At 45.1% G+C, this 19,448-nt stretch overlaps 2 protein-coding genes across 9 annotated transcripts in view; one reads left to right on the top strand and one right to left on the bottom strand.

The window, feature by feature from the left end:
- Positions 1-19,448, bottom strand: part of LOC5576390 (sodium/calcium exchanger 1) — a 641,354-nt gene that overhangs the window by 37,593 nt on the left and 584,313 nt on the right. The gene's annotated exons all lie outside the window — the stretch shown is intronic.
- On the top strand, positions 7,338-9,705 carry LOC5565579 (probable cytochrome P450 6a13). Its single transcript, XM_001649885.3, has 2 exons — positions 7,338-8,458; positions 8,521-9,705. Exons 1-2 carry the CDS (start codon positions 7,378-7,380, stop codon positions 8,922-8,924), a joined length of 1,485 nt encoding a protein of 494 aa, XP_001649935.3. The 5' UTR covers positions 7,338-7,377; the 3' UTR covers positions 8,925-9,705.

Raw genomic sequence — 19,448 nt, 5'->3', positions numbered from 1 at the left:
AGCTTGCTGATCGATGTCAATCAGTTCGCAGGTGCCAGTTGTACCTGAATGATCATAGAGCGCCACAGTTTTTCGCTTGGTTTCACCAGGCTATCCGCCGGATTAAACTGCAACGTCCACACATTGCAACCGAAGTCTACCATCATTTTCTGCATAATGCCAGTCACGCCGCATTGTGGAAAGTTTTCGGTGAACACTATCGCATTCCTGGATGAAGGATTACCGTGTACTCTAGTGGAGCAAGAGCTGATTAGCCGATTGGGAGTATACGTGGAGTACTGCAACCACTCCGAGTGATGTGGAACGCCGGAGTTTTCCGGCTCGATAGAAGCTCGCAGAGCGTGAGTTTGTTCATCTCAGCTAGAGGATCCGCGCAGACATGCCTTATCAAGAACGCCCAAACATTGGGGAGCTTGAACCTTCCGCACATACACAAGCTGTGCTGGAAGTGGCGAAACAGAACGATCACCTGCCGATTCCACATTTTCAGCAAGCCGCACCGCAGATCCTCATCGGATTGAAAGATAACCATCTGTACGCGCCGCTCGAATCGCGTATTGGTCGACCGGTGGAACCGATAACAGTTAGGTCGAAGCTTGGTTGGACCGTGTAAGAACCAACTGGCGTTGAGAGTGTAGAAGGAGGAATAGTCGGCCACCATATGTGCACAGCAGAGACCAACCAGGAGCTCCACGACCTACCGAAAAACCACTATACGTTGGAGAAGTTGGAAATATCCGTAACCCCGCCTCCTGTATTGGATGAGAACATAAGGGCGAAGGAGTTGATGAAGATAACGACCAAGACGATCGGCGACTGGCTCAAGCGGCTTATGCGTCCAAAGAACAACATTAAGAAGGATCGCACTATGGTAGCTAAATATCAGGCGAAAGTGTACGCGCATAAAGCGGTATTGACTAAGCTGGAGGCATTCGACTGCAATAATAAGGTGTGGTGTACCTCGACGATCCCAAAGAAAAAAAAGGAAGTTTTGTCTGGTGTGGAACGCCAGACCAGATGTTAGAGGAGTGTCGCTGATACTGAAGCAGCTGAAGGGGCCAGATGTGCAACTGCCTTGGGGCGGAACTTAGCAGGTTCTTTTTCCGCAAAGAACAGTCGGAGATGCTGACGGTATACGTTATGAAAGTGACAACGTTAGGATCTACGGATTCGATAGCAGGCAAAAGAGGACAACGAAGAACGTAAGGGCGTTAAATGCGAGCGGTTAAACGATAAGAACGCCGGATGAAGTCGAGTGGTCCAAGAAGTCATGTACTTGGGCTTACTGATGACCACCGACAACGACACGAACAGAGAAATTCAGAAACGTATCGTTGTTGAAAATCGTGTCTTACTTTGGACTCCGCAGTACTCTTCGTTCAAGCAAAGTTCGTCATCGCACGAAGTTTAGCATCTAAAAGACGCTGATTAGACCGGTACTCCTCTATGGGCACGAAACATGGACCCTACGTGCAGAGGATCAACGCGTCCTTGGTGTTTTCGAATGGAAGGTGTTGCGGACCACCCGCAGACCAGTGCAGATGGAAGACGTAACGTGGAGAAGGCGGATGAGTCATGAATTGCACCAGCTGCTGGGAGAACCAATCATCATCCACCTCGCAAAAATTGGCAGGTTGCGGTTAGCCAGACATGTCACCAGAATGTCGGATAACAAACCGGTGAAAGCGGTTCTCGGAAACAATCCGACCGGCAATAGACGACGCGGTACGCAGCAAGCAGAAAGGGTCGATCAAACTGAGGAAGATCTGCGGACACTTGTCAGAATGCGTGGCTGGCGACGGGCAGCCATGGACCGACTCAAATGGAAACGTCTCCTACGTACAACAGAGACCACCCTGTTGGAGACCAGGTACATCACACACCCTGTAGCGGAGGTGTCTGGAGGTAAAGCTCTTCCACGCTAGTTGTCTTGCTGGCTTTGATTATGTTTGGGCGTCAAAAGCTACAACGCCCTGAACACTTGCCTCCCTCCGCATCGATGTTCTGGCTTTTAGACAGCTATGAGGAAGCTCATAGTTGCATTGCATGCCTGCGTCAATACTGCTATTAGTTCTTGAATAGGCTAGTTTACGAGTTTGCGCTAGTACCTGATCATTTCTGTGACCCTTGTTCAACAAAAGCTGTCGTCTATCGCAGCTCATTGATACGTAGTCTGGTAATGGGCGGTAAATAGCTGGACATTGCGTACCATTGGTACTTCTCGTATCTGCAGGCATAAACTATACTCCATTTATGGTCCTTAGCCTCTTGTCTAGTAACTCCTATCCTTACCTACCCGCGGTGCCGCATTCGTCCGAATAATTGAGGCTCTGCAAGTTCGACATCGTAGCGCTGCAGGAGGTTTGCTGGAAAGGATTGACGGTACATACGTATAGGGATGGTGATACCATCTACCAAACGCACGCGATTGAGTGGCGCCCAATCGACAACAGAATTTGCAAGTTGAAGATCAAAAGCCGTTTCTTCGATATCAGCATAATCAACGAGCACATCCCTCACATAGCAATTGACGATGACGATAATGACGCTTTCTTTGCGCAGTTAGCACGTGAAAACGACAGCTGCCCAGGCCATGATGTCAAAATCGTTATCGAAGATCTCAACGCTCAGATTGGCCAGAAGAAGGAATTCAGACCGATTAAAGGTAAGTTCAGCGCTCACCAGCTAACGAACGAAAATGGCCTTGGACTGATTTTGCCGCCTCAAAGAACATGGCCATACTTAGTACCTACTTCCAGCACAGTCTTTCATATCGGTACACCTGGAGATCACTCCAATAGACTGAATCGCAAATCAACCCCGTTTTGTTTGATGGAAGACACTTCTCGGACATCCTATCGCGGCTCAAACATTGATTTGGACCATGGTAACGGTTTAAATGCGCCAAAGACTTTGAGTTGTGAACAACATTCGGTACCGACGCCCGCTACGGTACAATCTGTAACAAATGAAGCTACCCGAAGTCGCGACTGATTACGCGCAAAGCCTTGAAGCAGCGTTGCCGGATGAGGGAGAGTTAGCCGAAGCCCCTCTTGAGGACTGCAGGAATAGTGTGAGAGCAGCCATCAACAACGGGATCGTGGAAGGAAATCGATGGAACGGTTGATTCGACGAAAAGTATCGAATGGTTTCGGACGAGATGAATGCAGCGCGGCCGATCGTGGGCTGTCAAAACGTGGAACGATACAAACAGGATCGAAGACAGCAAACCCTATTCCGGGATAAAAAGCGTTCCCTAGGAGAGTTGGAGTGCGAAGAGATGGAGCAGCTGTATCGTTGTCAAGAAACGCGTAAGTTCTACAAGAAACCTAATGCATCCCGTAAAGGCCGCGAGCCGAAATGTGGCTGAATAAGGATGGAGGTATCTTGACGGACGAACGTTAGGTGATTGAAAGGTGAAAATAGTACTACGATTAACACCTGAATGGCGCAGAGGAGGATGACCAAGGCAGCAGAAGAAATGGCCTCATCGGTACGGTGGGTACGGGATGTTGGTGTGTAGCACCGATAGAAAGTCGATCCAGAGAATAAAAACTGAAGATTGTTTTTATTTCCGTGTATAAGAAACTGTCATTTAAGAGTAAATAAAACGAACACGTTGTTAGTAAAATAGTCCGCGGTTTATTATCGTTTTATTCGCGTTTAATTCATGTTTCCTGGGAGTTTATTCCGGTGTCCACCCGACTTTCCACCCACAGGTTATAAGAACAGCGGAAATAACGCTAATCGATTAAAGTTTCGGCCGTAAAAGTCGGAAAGATGTGGGTAGTTTTTTCGTCGCTGCAAGCGGGTGTGGAAGGAGCAAATGGCGGATCAGCAGAGGTTCCCACTCCCGAAGTTGTCGAACCACAATTACCAATCCTGGAAATTCAGAATGGAAATGCTGCTCGTGCGTAAGGATTTGTGGGACGTCAGGCAGGCAAAACCAGAACCGGTTACCAACGACTGGAATAAGTCGGATTGGAAGGCCCGTGCGACGATTGGCCTTTGCATCGATGGCAGCCAAACGAGTGTAGTGAGGAGCTGCACCAGTGCGAAGGATTACCTTCACAAGAAACTCACCCAACAGTTGAGAGAAGACGGCGACTTGGAAGGGCACCTGTAGCAGCTCACGGAATTGTTGCAGCGTATTGCGGATGTCGGTGATCCCATCCCGGATAAGTTACAGGTAGCGATGCTGCTTTGTTCGCTGCCGGACTCTTTCGACGCGCTAGTGACTGCCCTCAAGCATTGTCCCAGTGCAGGGTTAACGTTGGAACTAGACAAGGCGAAGTTGCTTGCCGAAGCCGAAAGGCGGCGTGAACATTCCGGATCGTCGGGTGCAACGGGAGGTAAGGCACTGAAGATGGAGTATCGTCCGAAAAATCGTCCGTCACGACAAGACGGCGTGCCAGCAGTGACCAGAAGACGCGGGTATGTTTTCTATGCAAGAAACCCGGCCATCTGAAGCGAAACTGCCGGAGCCAGCAGAAGGCATCCGGAAGGAAAGAAGATGAAGCAAATTACTCGGCCGATTCGGCAAAAGCGAAGCAGGTTTAAAACGTCTTTGATGGACCTCTTGCTTGGATTGTCGGGAAGGTGGAGCCCACCAGCTGATTCGTGGATAGCGGGGCGTCACGGAACATGACCGGGAGCAGAGGTTTCTTCGATGTTCTGCAGGAATCCAAAGGGATGATCGTGATACTAGCTGATGGTGAGAAGGCCTTAGTTGTAGGTATCGGTAGCGGAAGAATTACCGGTGTGAAGAACGATGAATCGCCGGTGGATCTCCGGTGAGTACCCTAACCAACAAATGCTTCAATGTTGTTTTTGGGGAAAACGGATGCGAGATCCATAAGAATAGTGGCGAGATAGCAGATATAGCCGATCGCTATGGCAGCCTGTACAGACTTCGAGTTCCGGATCAAGCGATGCTGAGTGTAGACGGGGCACATACACTCAACTGCCAGCGTACGGGGCATAGGCGTCTAGGCCATCGAGACGTTGAAGTGATCCAAGCGTTTCACAAAAGCGGTGCAGCTGACGGCATAAAACTGGTGGACTGCGCTGTGCGTTCGGTCTGCCGATGCTGCTTGGAGGCGAAGATGTCACGTACTCCATTTCCGGAAGACAGTCGACCGTGGTTTAAAGGATTCAACTCGACGTCGTGCAAAGCAACGTCGTTAGCTACGACATCTAGCGGAAATCAGTACTTCCTAACATTCATTGGCGATTACTCTCGAATGGCTTTCGTTTACTTGTTGCGGAGGAAGTCGGAGGTGGCTGAAAGGTGGAAGTCGGAGGTGGCGACATGCAAGACGCATATCGGAAAAACTCCTAGAGTGTTGCAATCGGACGGCGGCGGTGAATTCGTTGCCAAGGAGTTGCAGGGATTTTTGTGAAGCGAAGAAATCATCAGCCAGTTTACGACGCCATACTCGCCGCAACAGAACGGGGTGGTTGAGAGACTTAGCCGGACCGGATGCGAAGTATTGGGGCGAGGCAGTGTTGACTACCAAATATCGTCAAAATCGTTTGCCATCACGGTCAATCGGCATGAATCTGAAGTTCGGAATGCCACAGGTGGCGGAAAGGGCACCGGCTGAGCCGAATCAAGTTGTGGACACCGATTCGATGGTTGAGTTGGAGCCGTTATCCAAAACGGTCAGGAGACTTGACAGCGGCGAAGGGGAAGACCTCCATAATACTGTAGATGAGTTTCCAGGCGAAGAAGGAGCTTGTACAGCTTGTAATCTTATCTATCTATTTTATTGATGTTTTTCGGTGAAGCTTGTAATCTTGTAAGAGGATCGAGAAGCGGATGCGAAGACAATAGTCGGAATCGCAGCGCACAACTCGTGGAGCGCTGCCGGCAAGTTTCAGCGACTACGTGATGGGCCGAGCCGAGCACATTAAAGAAAGCGATCACTTGTGCTGAGAAGAAAGAGTGGATAAAGGCTATGAGTGAATTGTACAGTTCGCTGATGTCCAACGGGACCTGGGAACTATTAGACCTTATTAGGCGAAGCGACACAAGTTTGGAAGCAAGTGGGTTTACAAGTGAAAGTACGACGCAGACGGGAATGTCGAGCAAAGGAGCATCAGATCTTACGGCCTGAAGTAGGCCGCCAGGATATGGCACAATATCGGATATTCTGACTAACATGGGATTCGAGCAGTGCAAGGCCGACAACTGTCTGTACCGGAAGCGACTCCGCAGTGGTGGGTGTACATGATGATCTATGTGGACGACATTTTTGATCGTGTGTGCACGGCAGGAGGAGATTGTTAAAATCGAAGAATTGTCTAGTAAACTTTACCTCCGTACTAAGTGTACCATGCACAAGTCGCTTATAAGACTGGTAGTCCTTCACGGGAATTAGACGCGAACAATGCTCGAAGAGGACCTGCCAGCATTGGGAGTTTTTGAACGACGTGTGCCTAGGACGATTTTTGGAGGAGTTTTTGAACGACGTGTGCTAAGAAGGAGTAGAATGAACCACGTGCTTGCGCAACTCTACGGGGTGAATCCAGTATCTAGAAAGTCGCCAAAGCTAGAAGGGTACGTTCGGCAGGGCACGTTGTGAGCATGTCGGAAAAAATGTTGTTCACATCGAATCCGTCCGGTACAAGACAAAGAGGAGCGCAACAAGCAAGGTGGTTTGACCAAGTGGTGCCGGATCATAGAAGGCCCGCACTTCTCTCACATCGAGAAACTGGAGGCTAGCAGCCATGGACCGAGTTTGTTGGCGTAACTTTGTGACGCAGGTAATGTCTTGAAGGCCGTAGTGTCATCAAAAGTAAGTAAGTGATACGTAGTCTGTGCTTTTTTCCAACAGGGCACCATTGCTTAGTGATCGCCAAGGGGAAACGCCAGTTTATATTTTCATCCAATCTAAGGCTACAGAGGGTAACGTCAATTATGGACACCCTGCCTTCCCTGCTTCCAGAAGCTGCGTCAGCTAGATTCACTATCAGCATTACGCGACCAATGACGATTGACCTGCTGTGAGTAAGTTTCTTCGTTATCTTATCCTGCGTGTGGTTGAACTTATCTACTACTCATATTACTTCTGTTTTCGATTCATTAGGTATCGGTTACCATTTTCCAATTGAACACGTTAAGGGTCCGAAATGTTAGCTACGTTACACTTCTCGATCCTAATCAGTATCCACAAAACTGGAATAGTTTCCATCCATGTCGTCAAACAAAATTTTACGTTACGCCATTTGTGGATGATGCCTCATACATGCTGCCATGGTAGCTAAGACCTGCGCTTATCTACAGCGCCAACGTCCGATAAGCCAAGTTGCCGCCAACGCTGCCCCAGATTTGCACAAACAATCGGGACTCTCCCAGGGGTCAGTCTGTTGCAGATGATTTCGGGTACTGTTTGTATTGTGCTGGTGCTCGCGAACGTTGCGTTCTTGGTTCTGTTTGTTCGCGGTGTTCTGCAATCGAGACAAGTTTACTGGGTTCGCCGAAGGATCCCGTTCGTGGCTTGGCCACATCTGCTGTTCGGAAATGTCCGAAGGCTTTGGAGGCACGAACACTCCTCGACGATCGGGCAGCGATTGTACAGAGATTTGAAGGCCCGGCGATTGGCTGCCGGCGGGTTCAATCTACTCGTATCGCCTTCGATTCTGGTAGCCGATCCAGACTTGGCCGAAGAGGTGCTAGTGGGAAATGTCAGGCGATTTCCGGATAGAGGACTTCACGTCGATGCAGAGGTGGATCCACTCAGTGAAACATTGTTTGCGCTGCGTGGGAACAGATGGAAGGATAAGCGAAACCGGTTGGCGCCAGTGTTCAGTGAGGAAACTTTAAAACCAGTTTTCAGAATGGTTGCCAGTTTTGCCGATGAGCTAAGGAAGGAAATTTCAATAAATCTGGATAGAAGGTTGCAGGATGTCCAGGAATGGGTATCTCGTTATGTAACTCAGGTAATGGGGAAAAGTGTGTTTGGGATGCGTTGTCGAATGATGCAAGACCCAAACACGGACTTCCGACGTTACGGTAGAATATCGACCGAGCTCAGTTGGCTGTTATTGCTCAAGAACTGGATTGGAGTTACGATGCCTTGGATAGCTAGGAAAGTTGGCCTGCGAATCACAGATGCCACGGTGGAGAAATTCTATGTTGACCTATGCCGTTCCAATGTATTGGTTCGGGAAAGTTATAAAGTCAAGGAAAATGACATTCTGCAGTTGTTCATGCGGCTCCGAGAAGCACGACAGCTGACTATGGAAGAACTGACAACTGCATGCTACAGTTTCGTCAAACACGGCATGGAACCTTGCACGTCGGTGATGACCTTCTGTTTGTACGAATTGGCCAAGAATGTATCCATTCAGAAGCGTCTACGGGATGAGATCAGTCATTACCTCGAAGATACTGACGGTCAGTTAACGTATGATGTCATCATGTCAATGAACTATCTGGATCAGGTTGTCAACGGTTCGTCTTCCTTCATCGAAATTCCACAAAATCTTCAACCTCTACCTTCCTTTCTATTCCAGAAACCATGCGCAAGTACCCGCCAGTGGACTTTATCTATCGTCGATCTAGCCAGTCTCGCGATAACATCCCCCAGGGAACGCTTTTTGTAATCCCTGTCTACGCCTTCCACCACGATCCGGATCACTTCCCAGCGCCGGAAAAGTTTGACCCCGAGCGGTTCACCGCCAAACAGGCACGAACGCGGCACCCTTACTGCTATCTCCCCTTCGGAGCCGGACCCCGTGAATGCCTTGGAGCTCGGTTTGGTTTGCTGGTGGTGAAGGCTGGGTTGGTGACGTTGTTGCGCCGTTTTCGGTTCGCTATGCCTGAGGAGCTCGTTCATGAAAAGTTGCAGTTCAAGCCAAACGCTTCGGTGCTAAGTCCAGTGGAGGGCAGTGTGCGATTACGGGTTGAAGCAATTTGAACACAAAGCAAAAATCAGTTCTTCCTGAACTTGGATGATTAGATTGGGTGTGTTATCAATTTGTGGGAATAAAACGCGACGTGGAGATAACAGCGATATAGTTATTTTGGTTGTGAATGTACTTGAAAAGATACGGCAAGGTCAGTTTAGGCGAAATGCAACAACTTTAAATACATCCCTATAAAACAGTATCACAGCAATCTTGTTATGAACTCATCATTAGATTATGTCTCAAGCTCATCAGCATACAGATTATCTCTTTGTCACTCATATACTAGATTTTTCCCTCTGTTTTCGCCAAATTTAAAACAATGGGTTGCAGTTTCAAAGGATTTTCAATGCAATATTCGAAAAAAATAATTCTTTTGTTTGATTTCTCTTTATTTTGATGGTTTTCAAAATATCGTTTTGTCTCCATTTCGATGATATAGCATATTTTTACTTTACAAGTTTTTTACATTGGAAAGTTATAAAGACAACATTTCATATTTTTGAAATCACCACTGTATGGAAGACGAATCATGTTCGCCAATCAAAATAAAATTGTAACTATTTGCTTGAGTTTTGAATTTTATTCTCATTTAAGCTTCGCAATTTAAAGTAGAATCCAAAGATGATCGCCACTATGGTCAACTCTCTAAATTCAAAAATGCACTGATATTTCATACATCTCAAGTAATACTGGTGAAAGCATTTTATGTCGTAGAGCAGGAGCTTAAGAAGTTCCATATAATTAAAGAAAGCTATGTAATAGTATGAAGCATAATAAATTATTGAAGAGAGTGAAAAAGTTGAAAATCACTGTTCAAATAGCACCCTTGAGAGCAATGTTGAACACTAAATTCGAAAAACATTTCCTTGCGTCTCAATACATCTAACGTCTCAAACCAGGTGGATACGTTGTCTGTAATTCAAACTCTCGATTTCGAGTCATCCAGCGTTGCACGTATCAGCCCAATTAGAAACCATGTACAGATATAATCAGCTCATTTATTTGCACTAAATCGTACCCTGCCTTGAAAGCAATGGCCCTCGCGAAAACAGGCTTGATATTTGCTAAATAACAGTTCAGTACGGTTACATTAAATATTATTGCAAGTAACTTTGATTGGGATGCCCCAATCACTATTTTATGCATTTCAGCTTTGCGTTAGATGGCGAATACTACACCTTCAATGCAAAACATACAGCAGTTATTTTTCGTAGTTCTGAATCCTACCACTACATTGTTTTGAACACTAAACCAGTTTCAATTTGAATATTATGTAATTCAATTGACATTGATAATGATTCGCGTCTTATTGTATCCCACCATGCAGTACAGCTATCCATCGGTATCCCACAGAGCCGACATTTAAATCTCACATTTAAATTATTGACTGTCCACCGGTAGGGGTAGACGGGGCAATATGGGCAACCTTGGATTTAAGCTTGAAACATAGATTTTGACCCCGATCACCTTAGACCTCATGAGGGATGCTTCTACTAGCCACCACCATGAAAATCGGTCGAAGATCTGATGTTATACTTTATATTTACGAAAATATATAAAAACGGGACAACTACCGTAAAACTAAACATTACATATATTTTGCAATTGGGACAAATTGATGTGAAATTTGCCAAAAAGTTCTTCTCGTAAGTCCTCTTGTGGTGTAGGGGTAGCGCGCCCTATCTAGTGATCAGGGAGTCGTGTGTTCGATTCTCACAGAGCTAGTTCCCAAAAATAAAAACAAGATATAAGGACTTCATACAATTCCTTCAAGAATTCTCTAAGTAAGATTTCACCCAATTTCAGATTCGAACTTCTAATCGAGCTGAAAACTTGATCGATTGGATACTTCCAGCCAGTGTCTAATCGCTCAAATTTTCAGCTGAAATGGAAGTTTGGTTCTCCAGATTTGAACTTTTGAAAATTGGAGGTTTGGCTGAGATTCATCTTTATCTTAAACGACGAGTAAATCTTGAATGCTATGAGTTTACATTAGTTGAACATATAATCGTTAAAATTATATGTAAATGCAATGCACATAGGGGAAAAGCACTAATTTTCGACCCACAAGAATTCTGTGCCAATTTTCGGATTTTCATACAAAGTAGGCCAAAAGCGTATGAATGGGTCGAAAATTGGTGCTTTTACCCTAGTAAGAGCATGAAAAAACACAATAATACATTTGTTTTCACACTAGGTATATCACCATGCGATGTATTTTTAATGCTTCCCTCAAAAATAATTCGACATAAGCTAGTTTTTCCATTATTATCAACTAAAATTTCAATCGTCGTGTGAAACAACATAGCCGAAGTGTTGTTTGTCAGTTTGCGCATTACCACGGATCAGAAGTTCTTTTGTGAGTTAGTGCTACTGTTGGTAATTATAAGACATTCTATTTACCTTGCATACGCGATTGCATGCGTTCGATACACCTTTGTACTTTCAGGTAAGACTCTACTCAACATATTGTGCCAAACAAATGTTGAATGTATCTGGTGTTTGATAATTTCCAGGCACCCGCATTTCCACGAGCAGCAGATAGATGAACGGCGAGATACATTGCGATAATTAGCCCTCTTCAATGAAAGTTCCGATTAATTCAAGTTATTAAATATTTTAATATCATTCGCAGTTAATTGGGTCCTAAAGCCCTGTCCCAATTTTAGTATCAAACGCTTAAGTTTAGGACAAAAACACATGTTTACTCAATTTTTAAATGATTTTCATTTGTTTAAGTCCAAAAAAACATTTTTTCATGATCTTTGAGATTTTGTCCCACCCTTTGATTTAAACTCAAATTTTGGGTATATTTTGTTTTCCGTGTCCCTGCTGAAATGTCAGGTAGGAACAACCCCAGTGTTAAAACTATATGCCCTGTGGCATTTTTATCGAAACTGTGAATGTCAAACTTGATCACAAGTGTCAAGGTTCATATTTGGAATCATTTTTAAAATTGAAGTTTAAAAATGTTATAGCCGTTATTTGAGTTAGAAAAAATGCTAAAGTAGTTGCAAAAACATGCTCTTTCGTATTATTAAATAAAAACAAGAATTCATTAAACATTTTAGGACCCAATTATCAATAAAGTTTTTCGTGTGATGGAGTGTTTTGTGTTTTTTTGTTACGAGAAAGAGTGGAAAACAATTCGTGTGATTGTGGGGCAGCTGGAAACAAAACAAATCATATCAAGCAAACTCCATTTTGTAATCTAATCCAAGTTAAATTTAATGACGTTTAAATGTACACGTCTCGACATCTTTTGATGAAGTGTAATTTTAAAACACGATGTAAATTGAATTTTATTTTCTGCTCCAAATTAAATTTTCATTATTAGAAGTATTTTTCGCATAGATCAGGACCCATTGGTGTTTTTTTTTACCAAGTTAGCAATGATTACGTCATATTACCGTCAACTAGTCAAAGCACCTTGGTTGAGAGGCCGACGAAGCACGTGTACGGGACGTTCTCGTATCGTAGCTTGTCTATCACTGTGGCGGTTCTGTGAGGTTAGCACTCGAGAATGATATCAAAGTGCCCATTCCGTCCCCACTATTGTGGACCGACGATAGCGAGTAAAGAACGATCTCTTCTTCTTCTTTCTGGCATTACGTCCCCACTGGGACAGAGCCTGCTTCTCAGCTTGTGTTCTTATATGCACTTCCAAAGTTATTAACTGAGAGCTCACTGCCAATGACCATTTTTGCATGCGTATATCGTGTGGCAGGTACGAAGATACTCTATGCGCTGGGAAGTCGAGAAAATTTCCAACCCGAAAAGATCCTCGACCGGTGGGATTCGAACCCACGACCCTCAGTTTGGTCTTGCGGAATAGCTGCGCGTTTAACGCTACGGCTATCTGGGCCCCTAAAGAACGATCTCCCCCGTGGTAACTCAACCGATCAAGCCCCAACATCCCGAGAGCTAGTAGCCCTCACCAGACGAAGTCCCCGTTGCAGCTTGAGATTTCCCTACGTCGGCCGGCCAACGAAGAACACACCTACACATACACACACAAAACACTGTAAGTACACTCAAAAAATGACTGTTGATTAAGATAATGTTGTTGTGTTCTCGATCAGAATCCGAGCCGAACTTGAAAGAGTATCTTGAAGGGCGTAGCAGAGAGTTAGGGCTCAGTGGGAGTGAGGGTAGTAAAAGACACAGTGCATGAGTTCATGAGATTTACTCTAACATCCACACTTCTCCAAAGCTTTCTTTTTTCTTCATCCATTAAGTATTTTTTCAAGTGTTCAACAAGTTCAACAATTTCCCGAAAGATGCCTTTAAGGTGAAACATCTCGGAATCCAAAGATAACCGTCACAATGGCCGACTTGTGCCCCTACTTACGTTTTCGAAGGCACTGAACTGGAGAAATAGTTAGCAAACACTTTTGATCTTCTTATTTTAAGCTTTCTGCTAGTGCAAAAGCCAAAATAAAAAGTGCGCTGTTGTTCGATACACCCGATTCTGTTTTTGCACGGGGGATGCGTACCGTGCAAAAAAAGTTTTCAGTTCAAAATTTCAAAAACCGTGCAAAAAAAGTAACACCATTTCTCGACGTTTCAAGCAAAAATAAGGTTTTGGCGGAAAAAAATGTATGGAAACTTTTTTTGCACGACCGTGTAAAAAAAATCCGTGCAAAAACAGAATCGGGTGTACTTTCTTCTTGAGATTTGTGCCTTTGAAGTTTCAGTGCAATCATAGAATTTGATTCTAAACCGTTTCACCTTAAATATTTCCTATTCCAGCATTTTAGTGGAATAAGAGTTGATTATACCGCTCTAAAACTTATTTCAGCTGTATATTGTTCAACTTCTTATGTTACTTGGGAATTGCACTCGAAATTTCTCTAATGATCTATACATTGATGGTTTCAGTGCTTTTTTTCAGGAATTGCATATCTTGACTTTATCTCAAGAAAAAACTTAGATAAAGTTTGAAAGAATCCTTCGAAAACATCTCAATTTCAAGGAATTCAAATTTCATGTAACTTTTTTCTTGAGATGACGTCAAGCTATTTTTAGACATTATTCCTGGTATTTTTTTTTTTGGGCTCAATAGTAAGTTTTCTATGAATTTCATTAAAAATTTTATCCAAAGTGCCTTTAGAGATATATTTGAGAAAAAAAAATCTAACACTGATACATAACAAAAATATACTCAACAATTCTCGGATAACATATGATCTCGCCCTAAAAGCCATTGGTAATCATGTGTGTAGCTCGTTGTTTCTGAGCATTTGAGTGGATTTACGGGTTATTTAACAACGCTATGGTGATAAAAGGATCATTTACTACTTGTATGGGATGATGGTTTGGTTGCTTATTCGTTCATTTACACAGAAACAACGAGCTACACACGGTTACCAATGGCTTTTAGGGCGTTATCCTAGAGTACGCGAGAATTCTGTTTATAAATGTCATGTTAAGGTAGTCTCGTGCCGTTCTATGCCACCGTGCATGCTAGTGCACCATTTACCGTGCATATAGTTTTCGTCAGGGTTCAATTTAATTTGTTGAAGAAACGTTGTCAGTGAAACAATTTTGTTGCTAGTAGTTTGGGCACTCATTTTCAAGGGAATTCAAATCTTATTTTAAAAGCCATAGAAAATTGAAAAAGTGGTTAAATCATTATTTTTTTTATTAGGATCGTTATACGAGGTTTGACTGTATTGTCTAAACCATTTCATATTCGTTCAAAAACTAATTATGAAGTAGTTAAATCACAACATAATAATAAATCCAATATTACTCTATAATTTCAAGCCTTTTACACTAATGCACGGTAATAGGAACCATGAGTATTGAAAAGGGTCCATTCACTGTGCATTTGTGTTTCGACTTAAACACAACAAAAAAAATATAATTTGCTTAAAATTTCGTGGTCAATACGATGAAATACATTTTACTAGATGGTCAATTTTATATCCTACAAATAAAGAATAAAATAATATGTTATTCACACAGTTCGGGGAGTCTCCGCCTTCTGCGCCCACGGCAGCCAGTATATATAACACAGAAATCCCGTAGGTACTATCTACTAAGAGGTACCTGAATATTAGGTAAAAGAATGACTCTTACGATAGGTAGACACAACAGTCTGTAAAACAGATGTCATAATTACTTACTTACTTACTTACTTATTTGGCTTCAAATCAATTATCTTGATAAAGCCTCGCCAACTACAATTCGCTAATTCACTCGGTTCATGGCCGCTTCTCTCCATCCTCGACTGTGTCCCACACTCTCCAGGTCCTGGTGCACCTGGTCAATCCACCTAGCTCGCTGCGCCCCACGCTTTCTTGTTCCGACCGGATTCGTAGCGAACACCATCTTTACAGGGTTGTTGTCCGGCATTCTTGCAACATGCCCTGCCCAGCGTATCCTTCCAGCTTTAGCTACCTTCACGATACTGGGTTCGCCGTAGAGTTGAGCGAGCTCGTGGTTCATCCTTCGCCGCCACACGCCATTCTCCTGTACGCCGCCGAAGATCGCCCTTAGCAGTCGGCGTTCGAAAACCCCAAGAGCTTGCAAGTCCTCCTCGAGCATAATCCACGCCTCGTGCCCATAGAGGACTACCGGTCTTATGAGCGTTTTGTACATCGTACATTTGGTGCGGGGTTGAATCTTTCTTGACCGCAGTTTCTTCTGGAGCCCATAGTAGGCACGACTTCCGCTGATGATGCGCCTTCGTATTTCCCGACTAACATTGTTGTCAGCCGTCAACAAGGATCCGAGGTAGACGAACTCGTCCACCACCTCGAAGGTATCCCCGTCTATCGTAACACTGCTTCCTAGGCGGGCCCTGTCGCGCTCAGTTCCGCCAACCAGCATGTACTTTGTTTTCGACGCATTCACCATTAGCCCGACTCTTGTTGCTTCGCGTGTGAAAAAAATCTGCCACCGTTTCAAATTTTCTCCCAGTAATATCCATGTCGTCCGCGAAGCAAACAAATTGTCTGGATCTCGTGAAAATCGTGCCTCGACTGTAAGTCCGGCTCTCCGCATAACACCTTCAAGCGCAATATTGAACAACAGGCATGAAAGTCCATCGCCCTGTCGTAGTCCCCGCCGAGACTCGAATGAACTGGAGTGTTCGACCGAGATCTTCACGCAGTTTTGCACACCGTCCATCGTTGCTCTGGTCAATCTTGTGAGCTTCCCGGGAAAGCTGTTCTCGTCCATGATTTTCCATAGCTCTACGCGGTCGATACTATCGTATGCCGGCTTGAAATCGATAAACAAATGGTGCGTAGGGACCTGGTACTCACGGCGTTTCTGGAAGATTTGCCACACGGAAAAGCTCTGGTCCGTTGTCGAGCGGCCGTCGATGAAACCTGCTTGATAACTTCCCACGAACTCGTTTGCTATAGGTGATAGACGACGGAAGAGAATCTGGGATAGTAGGCGGCGTTTAGGATGGTGATTGCACGATAATTTTCACACTCCAGTTTGTCGCCCTTTTTGTAGATAGGGCATATAACGCCTTGCTTCCGCTCCTCCGGTAGTCGTTCCGTTTCCCAGATTCTGACTATCAGCCGATGCAGACAAGCGGCCAACCTGTCCGGGCCCATCTTGATGAGTTCGGCTCCGATACCATCCTTGCCAGCGACCTTGTTGTTCTTGAGCTGTTGAATGGCATCCTTAACTTCCCCCATCGTGGGAGCTGGTTGGTTTCCGCAGTCCGCTGTGCTGACGTAGCCATCGCCTTCTTTGTCCTGACCTTCAGTGCCTGTGTTCTCTGCGCCATTCAGGTGTTCATCGTGGTGCTGCTTCCACCTTTCGATCACCTCGCGTCCGTCCGTCAAGATGCTCCCATCCTTATCCCGGCACATCTCAGCTCGCAGCACGAAGCCTTTGCGGATGTGTTGAGCTTCTGATAGAACTTCCGCGTTTCTTGAGAACGGTACAGCAACTCCATCTCTTGGCATTCCTCTTCCAGGTAGCGCTTTTTGTCCCGGAATAGGCGGGTTTGCTGTTTCCGCTTCAGTCTGTACCGTTCCACGTTTTGCCGCGTACCATGCTGCAGCATTGCAGCCCACGCTGCATTCTTCTCCTCTATAACCTCCTGGCACTCCTCGTCGAACCAATCGTTTCTTGAGCTCCGTTCCACATATCCGACAATGCTTTCGGCAGCGTCGTTAATGGCTGCTTTGACTGTCCTCCAGCAGTCCTCAAGAGGGACCCTATCGAGGTCGCTCTCATCCGGCAACGCTGCTTCAAGATGCTGCGCGTACGCATTGGCGACATCCGGTTGTTTCAGCCACTCGAGATTGTACCGGGGCGGGCGTCGGTACCGTACATCATTGATGACGGATAGTTTTGGGCGCAGTTTCACCATCACCAGGTAGTGGTCGGAGTCAATGTTAGCGCCACGATAGGTTCTGACGTCGGTTATGTCGGAGAAGTGCCGTCCATCGATCAAAACGTGGTCGATTTGCGATTCTGTCTGCTTAGGTGATCTCCAGGTGTATCGATACGGGAGGCTGTGCTGGAAATAGGTGCTACGAATGGCCATATTCTTTGAGGCGGCAAAATCTATCAGTCGTAGGCCGTTCTCGTTCGTCAGCCGGTGGGCGCTGAACTTTCCAATCGTCGGTCTGAACTCCTCCTCCTGGCCAACCTGAGCGTTCAAATCTCCTATGACGATCTTGACGTCGTGGCTTGGGCAGCGGTCGTACTCGCGTTCGAGCTGCGCGTAAAATGCGTCCTTGTCATCATCAGTGCTTCCGGAGTGTGGGCTATGCACGTTGATTATGCTGAAGTTAAAGAATCGGCCTTTGATTCTTAACTTGCACATTCGTTCATTGATCGGCCACCACCCGATCACGCGCCTCTGCATATCACCCATCACTATAAAAGCTGTTCCCAGCTCACGTGTGTTGCCGCAGCTCTGGTAGATGGTATGATTACCTCTAAACGTTCGCACCATCGAACCTGTCCAGCACACCTCCTGCAGCGCTACGATGTCGAAACCGCGGATCTTCAGTACATCGGAGAGTATGCGTGTGCTTCCGATGAAGTTGAGAGATTTGCAGTTCCACGTACCGAGTTTCCAACCGCAAGTCCATTTTCGTCGCTGTGGTCTTTGCCGATTGTTCCGGTCCGTATTCTCTCGTTGACGTTCCTGTGCTGGTGTATTTTTACGGCTGGCTTGCAGGGCCTGACACCAACCCCCTAGATTTCCGGAGGACCATTCCCCCTTTATGTTCGGAGGGCCATAGTGCGCAGTTTAGCTTAGAGTCCTTCTCTGGCACTCGGACGATGATCAGCCGCCCCTGACATGGGGAACAGACGCTGTTGTGAGCCGCTCCTAACATGGAGTACAGACGCTCAAGGTTTGCAGAAGCAAACCCCCCCCTTTCCTGTCAGCATACGAACAAAGTTCCCACCGGGGGTTGGTTACCCGATCTTCCCCAAGGTTACTCGTACCCCGGCCAGTACCACGAGGAGGTAGGGATAGGAGTTGCTGGGCAAGAGGCTAAGGACCACACAATGGGGCTATTTTATTCCTGTAGGTACGCGAGGTACCAATGGTACGCCATGCCCAGCCATTTACCGTGCCGATTTTGACTATATAAACTAGATTTTTCGAAATGCTTTTTGACAAGAACTACTTCATTTCATCAGTTTTATCTGATTTTGCTAGCAAAAGAATAATTTGTAAAAATGGTATGAATATACCGTTGGAATTTGTATATGTGCACGCCCAAGTAACGATGGCACAGTAATTTGGCATTCGTATGGTTTTATTAATGTTTTATAACAGTTTCGTGAATGCTATGATAGCTAGAGGCGACATTTAACGTTGCTAGAAGATGATATCTTGTAAGTCAACTCTTAGTTGTTTTCAAAACCTTTTAGCATAGCATAGACTGACTGTACATGTCAATGGTTGCTACTCCGTGATTGATCGAAACTGGTAAGAATTGCACTACGATCCAAATAAATAAGGGATGGGAGTTTCCGCCTACTCTCGAAGTGCAATTTTAGCAGATCTAATATAATTGATCAATAACGGCGCCGGCCAAATCCTTACAGTCAGTTGGGATGGGGAAGGAATCTTAGGCTGTAATGATTGTTGCTTCAAGAGACCGAGAATACCTCTGCATCTCCACAATCACCACGGAAAGGGAGTTTATTAGTGAGGGAAGAAATGATCTGAGAGGCACCTTTGGTCACAAGGGGGACAAGGGGGAAGTATACGACTTATATTTAGAGCTAGTTGTGTATTTTTGTCTCGAGAAGTTTTTGGTAGAAGATTTTAAAAATACGTCAACATCTTTAATGTCGAACAATTCAAAAGAAGTTTTTATTAATGGCGAATACTTAAAATTACATGTACATATATATTTTAAATTATATGCAACAGGAATAATTCCGATATTTATAGTGACGAATTATACAAAGTTTGTTTTAATATTACATAAAAGTTACGCTTTCAAGAAACAAAAATGTGTTATCATAAGCATGAAACGAACTCACCAGTTGGTTATCCATCCTCGCTGAACACACATATCTTTTCGTTC

The sequence above is a fragment of the Aedes aegypti genome, chromosome 1 (assembly GCF_002204515.2).
Source record: "Aedes aegypti strain LVP_AGWG chromosome 1, AaegL5.0 Primary Assembly, whole genome shotgun sequence".
Lineage (NCBI taxonomy): Eukaryota > Metazoa > Arthropoda > Insecta > Diptera > Culicidae > Aedes > Aedes aegypti.
The sequence above is the reverse complement of the archived record's forward strand: the minus strand, read 5'-3'. Positions and strand labels throughout refer to the sequence as shown.

What these genes read in the sequence shown, in the direction of transcription:
- LOC5565579 (XM_001649885.3), top strand. Translation starts at nt 7,378, where the DNA reads ATGATTTCGGGTACTGTTTGTATTGTGCTGGTGCTCGCGAACGTTGCG. An exon ending in TCTGGATCAGGTTGTCAACG is followed by an intron (nt 8,459 to 8,520) that starts GTTCGTCTTCCT and finishes TTTCTATTCCAG; the next exon opens with AAACCATGCGCAAGTACCCG.